The 16096-nt window shown below is 40.5% G+C and overlaps 2 protein-coding genes across 2 annotated transcripts in view; both read left to right on the top strand.

Moving 5' to 3' along the window:
* The window catches only part of LOC309657696 (uncharacterized protein), a 108097-nt gene that overhangs the window by 19106 nt on the left and 72895 nt on the right, over window positions 1–16096 (top strand). The window contains exons 4-5 of the mRNA XM_082455520.1: window positions 4513–4775; window positions 4909–5071. Of these exons, the coding sequence (XP_082311646.1) occupies window positions 4513–4775; window positions 4909–5071 (426 nt within the window). The remainder of the gene's footprint in view (window positions 1–4512; window positions 4776–4908; window positions 5072–16096) is intronic.
* LOC309657098 (protocadherin alpha-C1-like) lies at window positions 4936–15275 on the top strand. The gene is given in 2 exon segments (XM_082454132.1): window positions 4936–7092; window positions 7094–15275. Coding segments are annotated over 2 exon segments (2457 nt in total). The 5' UTR covers window positions 4936–5184; the 3' UTR covers window positions 7643–15275.

Genomic DNA, 16096 nt, shown 5'->3' with positions numbered 1-16096 from the left:
TTATACTCCTTTCTAACACACACACACACACATACACACATACACACACACACTTCCTTATCTTGTGTTGTCCAGAATATCCAAGTCAGTATTGAATAATAACTATGACATGAAGTGTGCTGTTATGCTCCTGATTTTTCATGGGAATAATTCTAGTGTTTTTACTGTTTAAAATGAAGGTGGCCATTTTTTTTTGTGACAGCTGTCAAATTTTTATCAACTTTCTTTTAAATATATATCACAATAATGATCTGGAAATACTTTGTTTTGAAACTTAATGTAATGTGGGATTTGTGTAGAGTCCTTTTTGGAGAACGTTGATAGTGTCTTTCTCAGATCTTTATTTTAGGTTAGGCGCTCCTAATAAACTGATGTCAGGTAGGATGGTTGGTAGTGGTTGCAAGCCTTCCTTTTCAGCCACACTTGATGAAAATTTTTTCTGCAGCTCAGAGGAAGATCTGGTGTGACTGCTTACCAAATATGTAGGAATATGAAATTTGATATAGGTAAAATATGTGATTGAATCAGATTGGCTAGCTCTTAAACACAATGACATTCAGCAGAAGTCTAGGACTTTTTGATCTGTGGCTTAATAACATCTAGAAAAAAACAGATGTGAATTTTAGTTTTTAATCCATCATAAAAAAGTTATGTGATGCAGCTGTTAAAGAACCGGAAGCAATTTTAGACTCTATTACTTGATATGTAGTATTTAGAATGAAAGGGCTAGATCTCCTCTTCTTGGATATGATTTGACCAATCCGGAGTATGACTTTAAGATCTGAGGGGTACACTTTGAAGAAGAAATAGAATAAGATTTTAGAAAGAGGTAATTTTAGAAAAATTGGTACGTAGTTATAAAAAGTAGTAAGTAAACGTAGCATAGAGTTAACTAGTGTGAAGATTCATGAAAAAGGGTCTATGACATTTTAAATGATATTATATTATGGAGAAAAACTTGGTAGTACAAACTTGAGAAAGAAATTCTATAGTAGTGTGCTACTGGTAAGGTGTTCAAGTAAAAAAAGAAACAATGAATGACGTAGGCCAGGCCGCTATGTATCGAGATACATAGCCACTTAATTTACATGCCCAAAGCTTAGCTGGATATTTAAGAAACAAAATTGAGTGATACAGATCTCTACCCTCAAACAACTCCCACCCTGTTAGGCTTGATTTGAACCCTACATGAAGCTATTTTACAGGATGAAAATGTGCTTAACGTGATTGTCATGTCCAGTCTTTTAATTTAGTTCCCATAAGTACATAACATACTCTCAGGGAATAATCTTAAGCACTAAGAAAATCTTATTTAAAATACAGTATCCTTTTGCTGACAAACTCTTTGGTGGGTATTCAGATTATTCTCCCATTTGGCTTCAATATCTCTAATATGAACTTGTGCATTATGGCTAGAAATCTCTTGAATTTACAGATTACGGCCAAGTTTGGTGGAAGAGCTTTATAATAACAGTCTTTGCAATAGAGCCCAAGCAGAAATCAGAACGTTTTTGCACAGAGTCCACTTAAACTTGTACTTGCTCCTAATTAAAAGCTTGAAAATACTTGAATTAGGAGACACTATGGAAAATGCCATAAACTGGCAAAATGAAATATTAGAAAGGAAAGGTTCTGCTAAACAGAAGTTTTGTTAATTCATGATTGTATTCACCTAGTAATCTTACACAAAAGAAAAAAGTCTTGAGACTTTCTCATCTTTGGGATATCCACATATCCCAAGTATCTCCTAAATGTTGCTTTCCCACAGATCCCAGTTTATATGAGCAAATATTGCTTTCCCACAAACTCCAGTTTATGTCAGTAAATACCACTTTCCCACAAATCCCAGTGATGCCTAAAGATAGGGAGGCAGATGGTGGGACAAATTCTACTAGGAGAGTGTTATCCACTTATTCCTGAGACTAATTAAATCTTTTTAAAATAAACATCAGTGGCAGTTTAAACAGAAACAGGAGAAAAGGGAAGCCAAAAGTCTGAGAAGTATGTGAATGGGGGAGAGTTTTTGTCAGGATTTTCCATGCTGATTCTCAGTATGTGTTTTCCTTTCTCCCCACTTCCTAATCCACACCCACACATCCCATTGATCTCGGAGAGGCAGAAGTGAGTGATGGTGTGAAGCGAGACCTTAATTCCTTGCCCAGGAATTGAACGTGGGTAGCCTGGATGAAAACCAGGAATCCTAGCTGCCACACCCCCTGGCTCTTGCTCCCAGTGAAAAATGCATTTCTCACAGAGGCAAAACTGTAAAAACAGGTACAAAGTTTATTATTAGAGACACAGCACAACAACAAGTGGGAGATCACACAGAGAAACTGTTTGTTAAGATAGAAACAAGGCAGAGATGCACACCCGGAGAGCAAGGGTGTGGGCGCCCTCCTTAATGAGGAGGAGCACAGTAAAGGGGTGGTTAAGTCATCTATACAGGGCAGGTCTTCTGGGTCTTTGTTTACCTTTGGCCAATTATCTGGTTTCTTTTTCCACACCTGCCCTGCCTTAGGACCCTCCCCAACATGTGTGTGCAACAGCCCAGAGGCTATGGGATGGCCTTAGCATCACATATTATGGGGTGGTGCCCCCTCCCTTTTGACCCCCAAGGAGCCTTCCTAAGCATGTGCAATATTTCCCTTGCCCCCAGGATGGGAAATGTATGAGCTCTTGATCTTTTAACAGGGTTTAGTCCCACTCGGTCCCTGCCATAAACATGTCCAATGTCCAGTTATTTACCCTATTTCTGTTGCTGGTTTTTACATCAAGGTGCAGATCTCAAAATATAGACCGGAGTCCGGTCATAAATATGTAGTTCTGGAGCCCGTTTGTCTCTTGTATGTAATGTAAACAGGGGGCTGGTAATGAATGTCCGGCCTGGAGCCCATCTTCTTCTAACCCCAGGAAGTGTGAGCAGGAGGCTAGTTGTAAATGTCTAGCCTGGAGCCCATCTATCTCCTGCCTCACTATCCTCCTAAACCCGGGATAATTAGAAGATTGATTGCAGGTGTAAATTTCACGGGCCTTCCGAAAGTTGAGTACATCTCTCCAGGTGCATTTCATCTGCTGCTAATGGAAAAGGGAAAAGTATAACCTTTTACCCCAAAGCAGTTAGCTTGGTTAGCAGCATTAAATTAAAATGAGAAAATGCAAATCCTAATAATCTCTCACACTGAAGTAGAAAATCAGTTTTGGTTCTGAAATTTGGTGAGGAATAAATTCAATTTTTATTAGTTATTTCACATCCTAATGAGGATTCCCCAATGATGGCTATGCTTATGACTCTACCGAACAACATTTCAACGGGCTGACAGGTTTCTCGCTTTAATTTTATTCAAGACTTGGCGTCAATGATTTTTTTGGTTCCTAATTCGGAAAGACAAACTAGTCAGGGACATTTACTATATACTTACATTGCCTTATGTGGCAGCCTGCCCTGCTTCCTTGGAAGAAATAAGGAATGGGTTTGTGATGGTCAGAGGAGACTGGTTCTTAGTGGCACACTGAAGTTACTAATCCCACTTTTAGTCTTAAAACCAGAAAACTGGAGCTGCCTATCTACTCCTGCCCCCACCTCCATTTTAAATGACAATTTAAAAAATTATTAGAGAAATATTCAAACATACACTAAAGTTGAGAGAATTGTGTAATTAACCCCATGTATCCTGTACTCAGCTTCAATAATTATCAATACTTTTAGGCAGTTTTCTGACCAGGAAATATAATGCCCTGAAAGCTTCAATTCTTTATCTCTATTTGGCTTTTGTCTTTCAAATTTTGGTTCCTGGGGCTTTGGACACTGCAATTGTATTAAAAGAAGGATTTGAGTGAGGAATTTAGTGTTTAATGTCAATCTCTTTCTCAGCCCTCCTCCCTCTTTGGAGAAGCCACTGGTTATAGGGTGCTAGGCGGAATCTGGCAGTATTTATTGCGGCCAAGAGCTGTTTTTCATAAAACAGATCACTGTCTCGATTTCCGTGCAGAAGGCCGGCCAAAAAACAAAGCTGGAGAATTTATGGGTATCAAGCCAGTTCTTACCCCACCTCAGTGCTGTTTTCTAAACATTTACAGAGAGCAAATTTGCAGAACAGTTTTCTGGTCACACTCTGTAAAGTATCTCAGTACTTTCTCTCCCCTTCGCTTTGCACGTTCTGTTTGGGGATGAGTTGTCAATCTTTCTGAGTTTTTGGTGCTAACCTCTTCCCTCGCCCACAGCATCGGAGGCCGCTTGCAAAGCACTCCCAGTAGGGCCTCTGGGGGAAAGAGAAACTGCTGACCCGCAAGAAAGCGGAAACGTAGAACCGGAATTGCGCTCGCACACTTTTGTGTCTTGAAAAGTGAGAATCCCGGGGAAGCTTCCCAATCTGCCCCTCGCTGGCTTGGCAGCTCCCGGGATATAAGAAGGTGCAGGAAGAGACTTAAACCCGCAGCGGAGAGGCTGAGAATCCATCACGGAATGCATCCCAGCACTTGGTTTGTGGGCTCCTGTTTCCTTAAGCCTCAAAGGTGTCGTGGTTCACGGTCACGGTTCCGCCTCTCAGCGCCTCCGCCCCGCGGTTCCTGTCGGAGTTCCGCCCTCTCCGCGGGCACTGTAGGGAGTCGGTGGGTCCGAGCGCCCGGGACCCGACGCTCCGCTTTCAAGCAGTCGCGGAGAAACGCCAACCGAGCTCAGCCCCAGTTATAAACTGTCTTCAGGTAGAGGTTGTAGACATTAAGACCTCAGCGGTCTCAGGGCGTTGTCCTAGGAAACGCCGTTTAAGGGAAGGCGTGTTAGTTGTTGGGAGCGTCTTCCTTGCCCCGCCCCGCGCTCGCTGCCAGGGCGCGGGGCGAAATCCCAGCTGGCAGGGAACCGAGACCGCGCCTCCCCAACGCCGGCGGTTTACCTCGTCTCTGCACCCCTAGGCGGCGCTGCACTTCTCCGCACCCGGCCCGCACCGCTTTCCCAGACGGCTGCCAAGCCTCCAGTCTAGCAAGCCTAGCTCGCAGCCGGCCGGCCCCGGGCAATTCCGGTATTCGGAAGGCGAACGTCGGCGGTCTCTGCACCTCTAGTCGGCAGCAGCGGCCGGTCGGCCCTCGTTTTTTTGTTTTTTTTTTAAACCACGGCTTGTGATCTCCGGGAGTCCGGAGCATGTTCCCGGGTCACCGCTGGCGGAACAAGGACGCCGAGAGGGAAGGAGGATGGTGGGCTGGAGGGTGGCGGTTCTATGTTTGTGGGTCTCCTGCGGCTCTGCAGCGGGACAGCTCGAATACTCCGTGTCGGAGGAGACCGAACGGGGCGTAGCCGTAGGCAATGTTGCCCAGGACTTGAGGCTGTCAGCGGCCTCCCTGTCCTTGCGGAACTTTCGCTTCCTTTCCAGCCACGGCGAGCCCTACTTCGAGGTCGATCTGGCCAGCGGAAGCTTGGTGGTCAGAGAGCCGGCGGATCGCGAACGGCTGTGCGGGGACAAAGCTGCCTGCGTCCTGACCTATGAGCTGGTGCTGGAGGACCCGCTGGAGCTGCACAAGATGCACGTTCACGTCCTGGACACCAACGACAACTCGCCTCACTTCCCTGCCGGCGACGTGCAGTTGCACATTCCCGAGTTCCTGATGCCCGGAGCCCGTTTTACTCTCTCTAATGCCCAAGATGCCGACGAGGGAAGCAATGGGGTGCTAAGCTACAGCCTGAGCCCCAGCCAGCACTTTCGCCTGGACATGGGGTCGCGGGTCGACGGCAGCGAATACCCGGAGTTGGTATGGGAGAAAGCGCTGGATCGGGAGCAGCGTGCCACCCACCGGCTGGTGCTCACCGCCCGGGACGGCGGGCTGCCGGCGCGCTCCGGAGACGCACAAGTCACCATCGTCGTGGTGGACACAAACGACAATGCACCTGTATTTGAGCGCTCAGTATACCGCACCAAGGTGCCAGAGACTGCACCCAACGGGACTGTGCTATTCCGAGTTCAAGCCTCGGACCTGGATGAAGGCTCCAATGGGGAAATCCGGTACTCCTTAAGCAATAGCACGCAGGCAAAGCTGCGACACCACTTTCACGTGCACCCTAGAAATGGGGAAGTGCGGGTAGCTGCTTCACTAGGTCCGCCTGAAGCGCTGTTGGAGGCATACATCGAGGCGAGGAATGAAGGCGCCTTCGGTCTAGCCAGCACCGCCAAACTGCTGGTGGAAGTGACTGATGTGAACGATCACGCTCCCGAGGTGAACCTCCTCACTTTCTCCAGTCCAGTTTCCGAGGACACCGCCGCTGGCACAGTGATTGCCCTCCTTAGTGTAAGGGATGAGGACCTTGGTCCCAATGGTAAGGTCGTTTGTAGCATGTCCACTGGAGGCCCTTTTAAGCTGAAGGCTTCCTTTGACAACTACTACAGCTTGCTGACTGATGGGCCGCTGGACCGGGAGCAGGTCAGTGAATACCAGGGCCTGATCACCGCCTTAGATGGTGGCTCGCCCCCACTTAGCACCCGCAGGACACTGACTGTGTCAGTTGCTGATGTGAACGACAATACACCAAGCTTTCCTCAACCGAAACAGGAACTTCTTGTGGCTGAAAACAATGGCCTTGGGGCCTCCCTAGGACGTGTGTTTGCCCAGGACCCAGATCTGGGGAAGAATGGCATCGTCTTTTATGCGCTGTTGGATATTCTCTCTGAAGGGCAGGCAGCCTCTAACTTGGTGGCAGTAGACTCCTCCAGTGGGGCTATCACTGCCAAAATTTCCTTTGACTTTGAGCAGCTCAGGGGGTGTCACTTCCAAGTGGAAGCCGAGGATGGTGGCATTCCTCCCAGAAGTGCAACAGTGACTGTGAACTTGTTTGTGGTAGACAGGAACGACAATGCTCCAGTCATCTTGTTTCCCTTGCCCAGAAATGGCTCTGTCCCAGTGGAAATTGTGCCCCGCTCTGCCAGAACAGGACACTTGGTCACAAATGTGGTAGCAGAAGATGCAGACAGTGGCTCCAATGCTTGGCTTTCCTACTACATCTCTCAGGCTTCTGACTCGAGCCTTTTTAGAATTTCAGCCAATATGGGAGAGCTCCATACTGCTCGCTTAGTTCTTCCCACTGATGCAGTTAAACAGAGGGTGGTGGTAAGTGGTTTGGGACCATGGAGACCCATCCCTTTCCACCTCTGTCACACTGGGCGTTCTGTTGAGCAACTCTGTGCCTCGGGTCCTTCCAGACTTTGAAGATGGCTGGGAAACAGGCGGGCACCTGTCCGCCCAGAACCTGTATTTAGTAATTGCCCTGGCCTGTGTTTCCTTTTTATTTCTGGGGTGCTTACTTTTCTTTGTGAGTAGCAAGTTGAGCCAGATCCCAGGTTGTTGCTCTCAGAGCTGCTGTCGCTCTCCAGAGGAGTTGAGATATGGAAGCAAGATGGCTTCGAATCCTTGCATGACATCTGCCACAATAGATGTCACTACAGTCGAAAGACTTTCTCAGACCTATCTCTATCGGGCCTCTCTGGGACTTGGTTCTGACAATAACAGTTTGCTGTTGCGTGGGGAATACAGTGCTGCTGACCTGAGAAATTTGGCCTCTGGGGTAGGACTGAATGTGCCAATATCCTGTATTCAGACTCAGAATAGGAAAGAGGATCGTGCAAATGTCAATGCCATGGTAAGCAAACTTTATGGGATTTGATTCCCTTGACCAGGAAATGGCCACTAGCTATTTCTGAAATGTTTCTTAGATGAGCCTTTGGCAACATTTAATCCAATGAATTGAACGCTCCTGCTTAGCATCCCCTGTGCGAAGCATTCTGGGAAGATACAGGTGTTAAAAGAGACTGTCCTTGGCCTCAAGAAGGTTACAGTTTATTTTTGAGGAAGTAAGGTAAGAAATTCAAACCTATTACAGAACAATTAAAATAATATAGCATAAAGGTCTAAAATTAAAAAAAATAAAGCACCAAAGTTTCTGGTACAGGTAATAAACAACCTGAGGTGTCTTTTTTTTTTTAATAAATTTATTTATTTTTATTTATTTATTTTTGGCTGTGTTGGGTCTTCGTTGCTGCTCGCGGGCTTTCTCTGGTTGTGGCAAGCAGGGGCTACTCTTTGTTTCAGTGCCCGTGCTTCTCATTGAGGTGACTTCTCTTGTTGCAGAGCCCAGGCTCTAGGCACGCAGGCTTCAGTAGTTGTGGCACACGGGCTCAGTGCTCTAGAGCACAGGCTCTAGTAGTTGTGGCGCATGGGCTTCGTGGCTCCGCGGCATGTGGGATCTTCCCAGACCAGGGCTCAAACCTGTGTCCCCTGCATTGGCAGGTGGATTCTTAACCACTGCACCACCAGGGAAGTCCCCTGGGGTGTCTTTAAATAATTCCTTTTAGGAATTTCTTTAAGGAATTACTTAAAGCAAATATCCCTTCATTAGAAGTATTTTGAGCAACAGATATGTGTAAGGCATTCTGATTGCTAAGGTGAGAATGAAAGTTATGTAAGAGTCTTTGTGTAATACAAACTTAATATCATGGACGATGAGACGTTTATTCAAACCATTACAGTACATGATTTAAAAATGATGATAACCTAAAACATGTAAAAGTAAATTGCAGTGGATGTTCAAAGAAGGGAGAGAGAGAACATGAGAGAACATCTAGGCAGGGAGGAGGGAATCAGAGGAGGCTTTGTGGTAGAGATAGCTGTTGAATTGGATTGTGAATGCTATACCATTTAATAAAATGCAGCATACTCTCTAGGCTATATTTTACAATGAGTCTCATTTTGACAAAGTAGTGTTTTTTGAGAACGATACTCCAAAACACAGCTAATAGTTCCACACAGTGTTTGTAAGTACATAAACGTTCTAGGCATGTCTCAAAGCACCTATTTGTACTGACAGAAAGAAGAAAAGATGATTGGGTATAAGGACTGGACAACCTTTTATTTTGTGTTCTCATTGATGTATTTCACAAAGAAGACAGATGAGTAATTGTTATGTCAGAAACATTGGTGTGTTCAGAGGTGCACTTACTATTCAAAGTCCATTCAACTTGGACTTAATATTCTTATTATTTTAGAAGCCAGTATACTTAGAAGTAAGTAAATACCATATTTGGGAGTAATGCATCTAATAAAATTAAATTACACCTCAGTTTATCTGTTTGGCATTTCAAAACTTTCTGAGTGGAGTGGGAGCAATTGGCTTAGCAATTTTACAGTATTACTTTCCAACTTCTCATAGAGATCATGGATGCAAGAGAAAGGTTGTGCAGAAATTAGGGAAGGGAACGAAGGGAATGTTCTACTCTTCTAGGTAATAAGGGAGAAAATTGGATAAGTTATTCTCCTTCAAATAATTATGTTCACTGCAAATAAAATAGATTTGCATCCATTATAACTTTGCATAATTAATATTCACACATGATATAATGGAATCCAATATATATGATTAGTAAATACTTGCTGATGAATGAATAATTAAATTTGTGAATATATTAATTGGATGGAAACACTGTTCAACACAGAGGGAAAAACTTTAACTTACTTTTTATCTTTACGTGTATATATAGTTAACAGTTTAAAGGCCATTTTCAAATATATTATTTTCTTCCTTATGATATATAATCATGAAACAACACAACAGGGATTTTCTGGTCCTAGAGCTAGCATGAAAAATCTCAATGCTGTATTCTGGGGTTAAATAAAAGTCCAGTTCCTGTAGATAACAAAGTGATTAGTAGGGATGCACATCATAATACTGTGAACTTTGCAGTGAATGAAAATTAAAATGCAGTTAATTTTAAGGGAGAAAATTGGTGCACAAAATGTTAGTATTTCAGGTATCAAAACACAGTGTATAAACTCTCTATTAAGAAAATTCACCATTTATTTCTTTTATTTCATTGCTTTCTGTAACAAGGAGAGATAAGGATACCAGCAATGTCTATGAAGTTTGAGAATCAGGAATTGTTTGAGAGAAACATTTTGACTAGACTACAAAGGAAACATAAGTAAGTGATAGGAAGATCAATGGATCTGAGAGTTAGAAGGAAAATTATCTACTTAAAAGGAAAAAAATGTAGTTAATAACAGAGGAAAATGTCCCCTGCCACAGAATTTTTAAACTTATGTGAGTGATAAAGTAACAGAGATACACTGTTTAGACGTGCAGGGCTGTTGTGCCATCTCACTCATCCAGTTGAACAGTCTTTTTCCATCATTGTTGTTATTTCGCTTTTTAGGTTGTTCATTGTCTGTTAATTTGTGTGGGCTGGATATTTCCTTATATATATAGAAAGTTTGATGTATAAAAACATGGGAAAATAACTTCTATAAAGCTGGAGTATTTGTAATTCAACACAGGCACTTATTATTTACTTCTTCCTATCCAAGTGCATATTGATCCAATCTTGATTCTTTACAAAAGAATGCTTATCATAGTGTTCACTGAATGCCTTAAGAACAACTACAGAATTCTAGAAATAAGGTATTTGTTGATTCAGTTTTATAAAACATATATCCTTTGAAAAGCGTGAAATTTCATAATTTTTAACTGTGTGCCCGAATCACACAGAATCATGTTGATGCATATGTGTTTATATTTTGTTCTAACTCTAAGCTCTTCTGTCTTATTTTAGTTTAGAGTGTATGTTAGTATAATTTACAACACTAAAAAAAATTAACTTAAGAAATTCAGGAAGAAAAAAAGAAATTCAGGAAAACCTTTTATCTATATCTCTTCTTTGTTAATATTTAACAGATATAACCAAAATTGACCCACTGTGCAACAAGTAGACAACACGAGTCTCATGGCAATTTTTTTCTGTTAAAATTCTTGATAGACAATTTAATTTTTTAGATGGTATCTGAGGTGTAAACTCTACTATTTAAAATTAGTTGCATTGGCAATTTTTTTAAGATAGTAAATATTAATGTAGCAAAAATGCACAACAGCATACAACTAAATTTATTAAAAATTCCACATGAAAATTATATTTTAAACATACCAATGTTTTATTAGTGTATCGTTCTTCTGGGATTAAGGCAGTTTCTCTTTTGCCAGGATCTATGGAGTATAAAATATTTCCCCTTTGCAGTGTTGTTTGTTAACAGAGTGGTAGAATGTTTTTGGCATTCTGGGTGTTTTTATTTGCTAACGTATATTCCTTAAGTAGACTTTCCCATAGGTTAATTGGATGTTTCCTTATATCTATTTTGACTTTGAAGCTGATAACCACACACCGAAAAACTTTAGAGTGCAGTAACTAAGGAAGCGTGCAAGGTATATGATATATATTCAGATTAAAAAATATGTAAATAGATAGCACAATAGTATTCATTGTATAATGCAAAAACCTCAAACTAGTGAAAAGGAGAGAAAAAGAGCATCATAACTTGAGTAGAAAAAAGAAAAGCAATGCTTTTGGGAGATGTATGAGTGGGAAAGTTTTGACAACGTCTGATAATATTAATGACCTATTGATTTTTGTTGCCTTCAATATTTGCAGTTAGAGGGAAACAATAATATTCCAGAGACTAAATACACTTTAGCTGGCTTGGGATGAAGGTAGACTAAATTACTAAGAGGTTTTTACGTTGCTCAAATGTGTGTAACGTGAATATCAGAAATAACATTTGGCAGAATGTCAAATGAATATAAATCACAATCTAGGACTCTGATTAAAGTATGGGAAGCAAGGAATTTATTGGTAAGGATTATTCTTTAAAACGAAAACTTAATGATAAAGGTGGTTACTCACCTTGTTCCCAATTTTAACTGATGAGATGAGAATGGGTCAGGAAACCACGTGTCTCTTTCATACTGCATTTATGAGAAAGAATTAGGATAAGAATTTCTTCCTCAAGCTATAAACACAGAAGGTCATTATATATTCATCTGGAACTTGTCTTGGAATCTAGGAATGAATATGCAGTCACGTTGTCTCCTATGCTGCAGAGAAAGAGAAAAGCCTTTCTGTCCCAACCCAAATTGCTGGCTGTTCCTAGAGCCATCTGGTTGCCAGGTACACATATACTGTTTTCATAGCTAAGCTCTATTGACATACCTCAAAATGTACTCTCTGAATTCAGGCACATTATGTTTATTCTTTAGAATCTTTAAGCAAAGATCACAGCTGTTTTCTTTAGAATCAAAATGATGCTCATACAAAATAAAAACAACCAATTAAGACATCTTAATAGTGGATTTTGGCATCTATATTCATCACTTGAGATTGGCATGTCATTTTCCTTTCTTTTAAGGATTTGGTATCAAGGTTATGCTGGCCTTATTAAACAAGTTAGAAGTGTTTTTTTTCCTCTCCTTTTTTTCTAGTCTCTGGTCATGTTTGTTAAGATTGGTGTTATTTCTGTCTTAAATATTTAGTAGGATTCACTAGGGATGTTCTCTGTGCCTTAAGTTTTCTTTGTGGGAAAGTTTTAAATCATGAAATCACATTTCTTTATTAGTAAGAGAAATATTCATATTTTTATTCTTCTTGTTTCATTTCTGTAAATTCTTTTTCCAGAAATATGTTAATTTTATCTAAATTTTCAAATATTTTGGCATAAAGTTTTTTATAATAGCCTCTTTGTGATCTTTGTAACATCTACAGGATCTGTAGTGATATTCCTCTTTCCAATCTTGACGTTATTGTCACCTCTCATTTTTCCTGGTTAGACTTGGAAGTAGCTTATTATATTAGCCTTTCAAGGACTAACCTGGCTTTTGGGATTCTCTTGCTTGTATATTTGCTTTCTATTTAATTGATTTCTGCTCTTAACATTATTTACCTCCTAATATTTAATTTATGTTCAATTTGCTATTTGATTTCTAGCTTCTTATACAGCTTATTGTTTTTCAGGTTTTGTTATTTTTAATGTATGGATTTAAAGCTGAAAAATTCCCCTAAGTATGGTATTAGCTGCTTCATGCAAATCATATTTTTAAAAATTTTAATTGAAGTATAACATACATAAAAGTTCATATATCGTATATGTATAACATGCTGAACAATCCAAAATCAACAGAATCATGTAATCACCACAGAGGTAAAGAAGTAGAAGAGCATTACCAGCACCCCAAGCCCCCCTCAGCCTCCTCTATCTTTACTCCCTTCTGAAATATAACTATTATCATGAATTCCAACATCATAAAAATAGAATCGTATGGTATGATTATGTTTTTGTGTCTGGCTAATTTAATTCAATATCATACATGTGACAATCATCTGGCCTTCTGTGTATAGCAATAATCCATCAATTAAATTGCTGTATGTCACATTGTATGAATATATCACAATTTATTTATCCATTTTTCTGCTGATGGACATTTTTTTCAAGTTTATTTTTGCTATTATGGACAATTCTGCTATGAACATTTTTTTCCATGTCTTTCGGTGCACATATTTGCATTTCTGTTGACTATGTATCTAGTAGTAGAAATTGCTTGGTTATATGGTATGAGTATGCTCAACTTTAATAGATACTGCCAACAGGTTCCCAAATTAGTTGTTCCAAGTTCCTCTCCTGCCAGCAGCGCTTGAGAGTTTCAGTTACTCCACATTCTTGAATAATTAGTATTACCAGACTTTTACATTTTCATTGTTATAGTGGTGTGTACTAGTATCTCATTTTTAAAATTTAAGTTCTAGATTTGTGTTTTTTTCCATGTACTATAATAATTGAATACTGAACAGTCTACAAAGTGAATATTAAAATGCTTAGACCATTCATCCCTCCCTTCCATTGTATACTTTTTTTAAAGTCAGGTTTATTGGTTGTTTGAGAAATATTGGTTCACTGAGCTATACAGATCTTCCAAATGTGGACACATTTTATTATGCAATAACAAAAAAATCACATTTGTCAATACCACCATTGATCTCATCAGGCAGTCTTTTAGTATTGGGAAGCTACAAGCTCATGGTGGCAGACAAAAGTTTTCCAAAATTATGATTCTTACTCAAAATCTTAAATTTTATCGTTTGCAACAAATACTGTCACTTGTTTTCCTTGCAGTGGCAGGCTCATTTCATTCATTTTTAAGAGAATGTCTGTCTTCTGGTGTTATAAATAACCAAGTTCATCTTGTAAATTTCCTGTCTCAGACCTGGAGTCAACCATTCTACAGGATCCTTCAATTCTTTTTTCTGGGAGATGGTATTTAGAAATATAATCTGGACAATAGGTGTGCTTATTCCTACATGGTTGAGTCAGCGTTTCTAGGTGTGAACTAGGGGATATGCATTTTTTAAAAGGTAAAATAAATCACAAGTTCATACTAATCTTTACAATTCAAGTTCAGAACTATAAGGTTTTTACTTAATTTCATTGCTCTTACATTTGTATCTCCTTTCTCCCATAAAAATCCGTGTTCATTTATATCAACATAATTACTAATTTATTACCACACACTACTCAAAGAACAGACTTAGAAAACAATACCAGCATTACACCAACAATGTGATTACAGTAACAGTTTAATATTTTTGCCATTCTTTTCATTTGTAGGGTATATTTTACTAGGCTTGTACAAGTTACTGTGTTTTAAAGTATCGTGGAATAGTTCATCTCTGTGTAGTTATGCCACCAACTACATAGAGTTAGGTTCATTTGTTTCAAGTTGCTTTCACAGTGAGGGCTTGCTTTTTTAAAAAAATGTTTTAATTTAATTTTATTTATTTTTTTATGCAGCAGGTTCTTATTAGTCATCAGTTTTATACACATCAGTGTATACATGTCAATCCCAATCGCCCAATTCATCACACCACCATCCCCACCTCGCCGCGGCTTTCCCCCCTTGGTGTCCATACGTTTGTTCTCTACATCTGTGTCTCAACTTCTGCCCTGCAAACCGGTTCATCTGTACCATTTTTCTAGGTTCCACATACATGTGTTAATATACGATATTTGTTTTTCTCTTTCTGACTTACTTCACTCTGTATGACAGTCTCTAGATCCATCCACGTCTCAACAAATGACCCAATTTCGTTCCTTTTTATGGCTGAGTAATATTCCATTGTATATATGTACCACAACTTCTTTATCCATTCGTCTGTCGATGGGCATTTAGGTTGCTTCCATGACCTGACTATTGTAAATAGTGCTGCAATGAACATTGGGGTGCATGCGTCTTTTTGAATTATGGTTTTCTCTGGGTATATGCCCAGTAGTGGGATTGCTGGGTCATATGATAATTCTATTTTTGGTTTTTTAAGGAACCTCCATACTGTTCTCCATAGTGGCTGTATCAATTTACATTCCCACCAACAGTGCAAGAGGGTTCCCTTTTCTCCACACCCTCTCCAGCATTTGTTGTTTGTAGATTTGCTGATGATGCCCATTTTATTATTATTATTATTTTAATTAATTAATTTACTTATTTATTTTTGGCTGTGTTGGGTCTTCGTTTCTGTGCAAGGGCCTTCTCCAGTTGCGGCAAGCGGGGGCCACTCTTCATCGCGGTGCGCGGGCCTCTCACTATCACGGCCTCTCCTGTTGGGAGCACAGGCTCCAGACGCGCAGGCTCAGTAGTTGTGGCTCACGGGCCCAGTTGCTCCGCGGCATGTGGGATCTTCCCAGACCAGGGCTCGAACCCATGTGCCCCGCATTGGCAGGCAGATTCCCAACCACTGCGCCACCAGGGAAGCCCCGATGATGCCCATTTTAACTGGTGTGAGGTGATACCTCATCGTAGTTTTGATTCGCATTTCTCTAATAATTAGTGATGTTGAGCAGCTTTTCGTGTGCTTCTCAGCCATCTGTATGTCTTCTTTGGAGAAATGTCTATTTAGGTCTTCTGCACAATTTTGGATTGGGTTGTTTGTTTCTTTAATATTGAGCTGCATGAGCTGTTTATATATTTTGGAGATTAATCCTTTGTCCGTTGATTCGTTTGCAAATATTTTCTCCCATTCTGAGGGTTGTCTTTTCGTCTTTTTTATGGTTTCCTTTGCTGTGCAAAAGATTTTAAGTTTTATTAGGTCCCATTTGTTTATTTTTGTTTTTATTTCCATTACTCTAGGAGGTGGATCAAAAAAGATCTTGCTGTGATTTATGTCAAAGAGTATTCTTCCTATGTTTTCCTCTAAGAGTTTTATAGTGTCCACTCTTACATTTAGGTCTCTAATCCATTGTGAGTTTATTTTTGTGT

Source organism: Balaenoptera physalus (genome assembly GCF_965194825.1).
Source record: "Balaenoptera physalus genome assembly, chromosome: 3".
Classification (NCBI taxonomy): Eukaryota; Metazoa; Chordata; class Mammalia; order Artiodactyla; family Balaenopteridae; genus Balaenoptera; species Balaenoptera physalus.
The sequence above is the reverse complement of the archived record's forward strand: the minus strand, read 5'-3'. Positions and strand labels throughout refer to the sequence as shown.